The 7,967-nt window shown below is 31.0% G+C and overlaps 1 protein-coding gene across 1 annotated transcript in view; it reads left to right on the top strand.

The window, feature by feature from the left end:
* Positions 1 to 5,985, top strand: part of LOC132603983 (agamous-like MADS-box protein AGL27) — a 107,441-nt gene extending 101,456 nt beyond the window's left edge. Inside the window, exon 7 of the mRNA XM_060317287.1 lies at positions 5,863 to 5,985. Within this exon, the coding sequence (XP_060173270.1) occupies positions 5,863 to 5,955 (93 nt within the window). The 3' untranslated portion in view covers positions 5,956 to 5,985. The remainder of the gene's footprint in view (positions 1 to 5,862) is intronic.
* The last annotated feature ends 1,982 nt before the right edge of the window (positions 5,986 to 7,967 follow it).

Raw genomic sequence — 7,967 nt, 5'->3', positions numbered from 1 at the left:
ATACTATCAATTTTGTCCATGGAGGACAACTATATCTACCATGTTCGCTTTTGACCACAATTTGACCGAACATACTGATACTATCATTTACGTTTTTTCTTGAGGGACGAGGGTTCATCCTTATTAGTCTTGACAAATTATAGTTTAATATAATTTCATCATATTATACTAGAGGTGGAAAGCTTCCACTTTAAAAGTTAGATTATCATTTTGCCCTTATTGTAAATTAAAATGTAATAAAACATAAAATATCTTAATAATATTAAATAGTAATAATACAAATACATGAAGGCTCAATACACGTTCAGGACCATTAATGGATTTTCTGCATTTAATGAAATGCTAATTAAATATCCAATTAGATAATAACATTTAAATTACATAATGGGTGAGTAGATAAGAAGCTCATAATTATGATCAGCCCTTTGGCTTCTCCAGTTCTTCTTCATACGAATCTTCAACAATTAAAAAAATTCCATCCTTATGTAAGATCTTTAATTAGTTTGTCAAGAAACTGATGAAGACTAAAGGTCAGCAATTAAGTAGGAAATTAATGGATATTTTTTATTTTAAACTAGTGATTTTAATCGCGCTTCACGCGGTAGAGAAAGATCTCATTAAATATGTAAAATAGTTTTATCGAATTTGTGAATATTAAAAGTTATCAACAAATTAGATGGTTTTGTTTCTCTTACAATTAATTATTTGACATTTGATTTTTTTTTCCTTGAATTTGTTTTTTGTTCTATAGCTTTTCTCCTATTTTAAGATGTCACAAACCTTCAATTTAAGTGTAACTGTTGGTACCTAATTAAGAAAGACCGGTTAACAAAAATCTAAAATTATTTCTCCTAAAGGTAACACTAATTATGAATAAAAATAAAAATATATTTCATGAATAGTATCGTATGAACCACGAATCAATTTTTTTATTCGTCACTAAGTATCCACGATTTTTTCTATACACCGTCCTAGTCAGTACTGCATCCTACGTGTAAGTGATGATCATTTCAAAGACTCGTTTATATGAACGCTCCCCTATTTTATATAACTCACAAGGAAGTTGAGAAGGCATACTATTTAAGTGGAGAAAGGAAATGTATGGATATCACTTATAACTCTTGGGTTATAATATATATGTAATAATTAATAAATAGAAAGAAAATGATAACATTAACTTGGAATTCAAAAGGTACCATACGTTATAACAAAAAAGCAATGTCTCTTGGAATTTTTTAAAATAAGATGAAGGAAAAAAATAAGAGGAAAAATAACAAGCTCCGAAAAAGATATGAGGTGCTGGGAATGGTCGAAGTAATTGAATAGGAGGATCGCCATGACTATAGCTTTTGGTAAGTTTATCAAAGACGAAAACGACTATTTGATATTATGGATGAGTGGTTACGGAGGAACTGTTTTGTTTTTGTAGGTTGGTCCGGTCTATTGCTCTTTACTTTTTTATTTTATTTTATAATTTATAATATAAAATCAGATTTTAAAGTTAAAGAAGAACGGATTTTTTCCTATAAGAAAACCATAACTTTCACTCTACTGTGACATTTTTTTTTATCATCTCTAGTATATGAGAAACATAGAAAAAATATAATCACACACCAAAAAAAAAAAAAAAAAAAAAAACGGATACCCTAATTTTAAATCCAGATGAAGCTAACACCAAAATTGAAAGATATGAAGCCAAACGAAACTAAAATAACTAAGTGCTGATAAAAACCAAAGGAAAATGAAGAACTATCCCAAATAATTACTATAATCATGTAGAAAAAGAAAACACAAAAAGCAGTAAAGAAAATACTACAAAATAGAACTTACAAACTCTTCTGACGTGATGAAATTTTTGCAGTTAAAACTCCTCGATATCATTTTGTATTACTAATTTTCAAGATTCTCAGCATAGCATTTACAACTATTAAAAGGAAAAGAAAGAGCATATGATGTTCAGATGTTTAAATTAATATCACATTCATTAAACATTGATTTGTAGAAAATTGGCGTGATAGAAAACACGTGTGTGTGTGTGAGAGAGAGAGAGAGGGTAATTAAGGAGGACTCAAGAAGTACTCTTGGTTTTTTACAGAAGTTGAGTAACGTATAATTACTGCTCCAATTTTCTTTGTCTAATCATAATAGGCTTCTGTAAGATTGTGTCTTTTACGTTGTGCCTTTTGGGTTGTGTAAAGTTATGGTGACTTTTGAGTTTTCAATATAAAACACATATTAAATTAGAAAATTAGTAAAAAAATAAAAAAAAATGAGAAAAAAGATAAATGGATTTCTTAGCTTTATAGAGTGTCACGTCACCGGGCCTATGTCATGCAATTATGTATATATATAGATTTTTGGCTCAAAAAATCTCTAATAATTTGATTCTGTTCACCTTCCCTTATCCAAGGTCCCCTATTTAAAGTCACCTAAAAGGACAATTGAAGTTGCACCTTCCCTTATTCAAGTACGGAAAAAGACCAAAATTACCCCCGAACTTTGAAAAATTGTTCATCCATACCCTTCGTTATACTTTAGGGCCAATTATACCCTTACCGTTATACTATGGGGTCAATTATACCCTTATGTCTAACGGCTGCCACATGGCATCATCCCAGCCCTTCAAAATTATTTTACCCTCAAATAATTTTTTACCCACTAAAATAACTCAACCCGACCCGAATTATTTTTTTTCTAGCAAAACTAATACGGATAATTTTTTCAGCAAAAAAAAAAAAAGGTTCCGTATTAGTTTGGCTGGAAAAAAATAATAATTCGGGTCGGGTTGAGTTACTTTAGTGGGTAAAAAATTATTTGAGGGTAAAATAATTTTGAAGGGCTGGGATGATGCCATGTGGCAGCCGTTAGACATAAGAGTATAATTGACCCCATAGTATAACGGTAAGGGTATAATTGGCTCTAAAGTATAACGAAGGGTATGAATGAATAATTTTTCAAAGTTCGGGGGTAATTTTGGCCCTTTTCCGATTCAAGTATGACACTCTCTCCAGTTGAGAATAATTTTCTCATATTTGTTTTACCATTCCTTTCTTCATTTGTTGTTGTTTTTTAATTTCCTTTTCAGTCACAAGTCACAACCATAGGCGGTCAAGCAGGATAGTCACAACACAAAGAAGGAAAACACTTTTAATCTTCTTAGAACTATTAGGGGTTGCATTTGGGAAAATCATGATATGTGAGAGTACAGATAGAAAGAGAATAAATATTTGAAAGGATTCAAAATTTTGGTAATATTCTAAGTAAACTGATGATATATAGCTTGTAAGTGGTTTTGTATTCATGACTAAATATTCTCTTATAATATATTATTCTTTCTTTTGACATAATATTATATTTATTATATAATATGTAAATAAAAAACAAAAATTATCCTAACAAAAAGATTAGATATTTTATATAGTATCATAATGTGCATGTGTTGGTAGCAAGATATAAAATAAAAATAGACAAATAATTTGTGTATACATGTATATCAGGTATGGAACATCTTACAGATACGTTGAATGAGAATAAAATTGGTGCAATGTCTTATATCACAGAGAGGAAGTTCTCTACTTCTTACTAACTATCAATATTCTCATAAAATAAATCGTTATGCATGGAAAAATTTAAAAGTGGAAAGATCTAAAGTTAAAAGTTGATAAATAAAAGTATTCAGTTATTCATGTATAGTTGGACAATCATTTTACTCTCCAAACAAACACTCCGATAAAATTTGTGTATCACTAATACGTATAAATTTTTCCATTACCCATCATCATTATACTCTCCAATGCAGCATTAAATTCTAGAAATACTAACTACAGGAATACTTAACAATCACATGTTAAGTTCAACTAATCTGAATTTACAGTAGATGAATGATAACCTTGTCATTTAATTTTTTTTATATCAAGTTTCTGCTAATTAATTACATAAGAAAGAAGAACCGAACGTCTTGATAAGTAGTTAGGCAAAGACGAAAATCATAATAAGACATGTAAGTACTTATTTGGCCAATTTTGTTTAAGTCTTATTTGGCAAATTTTGTTATATAATTAGCATTTTTTTAATTTTATTTTATAGCTCAAACATATTATTAAATAATATTTATATAGTTTTTTAAAAAGTATGTTTATTAACATGGGTACACGCGCAAAGCGCGTACCCAAAAACTAGTCTTTATAAATAGCAAGGAGCCTATTGGTAGGGGTGGGCGTTCGGTATTCGGTTCGGTATTTTTAAAGTTCGGGTTCGGTAATTCGGTAATCGGTAATTGAAAGTAGATACCAAATACCGAACTTTCGAACTTCGGTTCGGTAATTCGATAATCGGTAAATCAAATTTCGGTTCGGTACGATATTCGGTAATACCATATTAAGTCGAGTTCATAAATGCTCCTAATTCCTATTATGATCAACAGTCACCTCTCAATTAATATCTCCATCAATCATTAAACGTGAAGCTTACAAATTTCTGCCATTCACCCATGCCATGCATGTTCAATTGAATCTGTCGTCACTTATGAAGGATACTGAAGGAGAATCAAAGCTCCAAAGGTATATAAATCTTAGCCATTTTTTAATATATATTTCTGGTAGGAGTACAAGTTGAAAAAATGATGCTGAAGAGATGAGATCTAATGTTGGGAAGAAAATAAAAAAAGCAAAATAAATACTTTAATGTCTTTAAAATGAAAAGTTGATTTATAAAATCAGCTAACAGTATGGGAATAATAGAAGCATAAGTGTCCTTCACCCAAATACTCAGTGTTGTCACAGCCTGAGAAGTGAGTAAGTACATATGGAGTAGCAAGTTCTGAGAGAAAGTGACCTGCATTTTTTGCTTCTTTTGGAATATGTCTATTTCGGTATTCGGGAAATACCGAATTACCGAACTTACAATTATTGAATACCGAATACCGAAATCGAATATCGAACTTTTTAAATTTTATTACCGAAAACCGAACCAAAAACCGAAATACCGAATACCGAAATACCGAAACCCTCGGTTCGGTTCGGTAATTCGGTTTTTGGTATTTTATGCCCAGCCCTACCTATTGGTTGCTAGAACGTACGTGTGTTGCTAAGTTTTGAGCTGAGCAAGGACAAGAAATGGAGCAATTTAAAATTGCTATTCATAAGTTGAACACGGGCAAAGCTTGAGACTTTTTTTTTTTTTTTGGTTCGGAAGATATATTTTATGTATTAACTGGACATTACAATGACTTATCCTTCTCCTCAATGTATAATTTGAAGGGTCATTTACATAACAATCATAAACAAATGAAGGCGGGGAAATAAAGCGAAGTAGATTAGTAAAGTCAGTGCTATAACAACCATATTTAGATAAAAGATCGGCCACAAAGTTGGTTTCTCTGAAAATATGTTGAGGCATTTGATGCTCAATATCCAATTGTTGCGGATAGAAATTTTGAGTTATGTGAAATGAATATTTTATAATTAACTTAGAATGTCACACGAGTTAGTCGTAAACGATAACAAAGAGTAAAATAAAATTTATCATTAAGAAATAAATACTTAAATAATATACTTAATATTTACTTATACCTCTTCGCTCTTTTATGTCGACGGAGTTAATAGTTATCCCTGACTTCTACAGCTCTGTAATCAACAGTTCTCATCTGATATCTTTAATTGTTTTAGGATGAATTAAGATCATGTTAAATTATCCATTAGACTGCACATGACAACCCCTTTTTGCAGGAAAAACTGCTGCGAGAGAAAAACAAACTTCTGGAGGATAACGTAAAAATCTTAACTCACAAAATCTGCTGTCACAAATTAGACCTCTTTCATGTTTTCGCTGACTAACTAATTATACGCATATATGCCCGTACAGATAGCTAGGATCAAGAAAAACGGAACAGTGAATGAGATGTCACCACCCCACATAATTTGTGGACAACAGAGAGTGACCGTCAATTTTCTCTAGTGATTATCGTTTGTCTGTCAAATAGCCTTGCAAGAGGCACCAGGGGAATAACCTGCAAAGGTTATGTGGTTCCTGTGTTTAGTATCAATATTGTACAGTTTCAGTAAAATTTATTGTTCATAAGTATCAATATTAGCAATATTAGCAAAATTCCTGTGTTTAGTATCAATATTATAAATTTAGCAAAGTCAAGGTGTCTTCAGAAATAATTAGCAATATTGTGCAGTTTCAGTAAAAGGTGAGATGAGATTTGCCCGCTCGGGTTTGTGTTTTATATATTCAGTGTTTTCGTTGCGTGCCAGGGCCTTATTATTTTTTTTTTTCTGAAGTTGTATAATGTCACCTTGCTTGCTGAGTCTGAGGTCTTATATGGATCTAAGAGGAACTCAATTATTTGAACATTATTAACTTATAACTACTTTCTCTTGAAGTTTTTATTTAAGAATAAGAGTTCATTCTTGACAAATACTCTTGACACTATATGCTATAGGCTATAGCAGCTTAATTATTTGAAATTCTTATGCTAAGAATTACCATTCATTATTTGTTGGGAATTTGCTCTATCATATATCTTGCTTTGAAGTATTCATGTCAGAGCTAACAAGGGATGAAGAGTGTCCTATTAGATCAGAGGTGTAGCAAGGAAAAAAAAGACACAAGATTAAACAGAGGAAATTTACATTTTTAAAAAGAGTAGAATCAATATGAGATCAAATATATTTGAACAGTCGAAACCAAAAACCAAACAAAGAATCAAGAAAACAAAAAGAAGTGCAAGGAATCGGCCAGCGGAACTTACAGATTTATTAAGAAATATAAGGCAGCTGCTAACTTTCCTCTCACTGCGGGTTTCCATATAAATAAAGTTTTGGTGCTAACAAATAGGAGAAACTACTCCGCGTGGGTCCCAGTTTACGTGATATAAATTAATTAGGCAAGAAATATTTATTAAATTTGTGGTCTAAAACAAGTCATAGATATATGTGTAACTGTAAATTATTTCATATAAGATTAAAAAAAGAAATTTTAAGTTAAATTATTTATAAATATAAAAATATATTATTCTTTTTTAACAGATTGAAAGAGGAAAGTGCATAGCAAATTGGAAGGGGAGTAACTAATTGGTAATTTAAGTGGAAACTAGTCAATTAGTTTATTGATTTAAGAGATATACTCAGATAGTGTGTATATGGCCCCCAGTTACATGTGGAAGGAATGCTGAGAAAGAAACAAGTGTGCGATCCACAAATGGACTTAAAAAAAAATAAAAAAACACAGAAGACGTAGCCTATGATCAATATTGAGTGCACAACTTAAATGACCCAAAAAGTGAATTTGGATGTCAAAATAATACAATAAAAAAAAAGTTACCAAACTAATTTTTGCACATTAATTTAGTGAGCAATAGGACTAAATTATAAGTTTACAAGTTAAGTTCTATTGCGCACTAAATTAGTGCGCAAAAGGGCTTCACTAAATTACCCACCATCTTCCCCATGCCGATCGGTTGCCCCCTCTTTTTTTTTTTTTTTTTTTTTTGTTTTAAAGCGCCATTAATGAGCAAACCCGAGGTCCCACATTCAAAAAACATCGTTTTCGTGTTATTGTTTTTAACTCAAAAGTCAATATTCTGGTATATTCAAGTCAAAGAACAAATTTTAAAACTTGAATTTCGGAATAAAGCGGCGTAGAACTCGATTTCAAAAACTAAAAAATAACCTTTAATCTAGGTATTTTATTATGAATTTTCTCTTAATTGTTAAATATATTATTATCCTAAGCATGATTAATGTGGGTTTCAGGGAAAAAAATGAATTATGCCAACAAAAAAAAAAAGCGCAATAGGGCCTAGGCCTGTGCACGAATCGGTTCGGTTTTGGCCATCATCGAGTTGAAATTTCGAATTTCGACTTTCTAAAATTCTCAACCAAACTCGATCCATTCTAGGTTTAATTCGATTCGATTTTCATTATTTCAGTTCGGTTACACAAATTGATTTGTTCGGTTTGTTT

Source organism: Lycium barbarum, chromosome 7 (assembly GCF_019175385.1).
Source record: "Lycium barbarum isolate Lr01 chromosome 7, ASM1917538v2, whole genome shotgun sequence".
NCBI lineage: Eukaryota > Viridiplantae > Streptophyta > Magnoliopsida > Solanales > Solanaceae > Lycium > Lycium barbarum.
The sequence above is the reverse complement of the archived record's forward strand: the minus strand, read 5'-3'. Positions and strand labels throughout refer to the sequence as shown.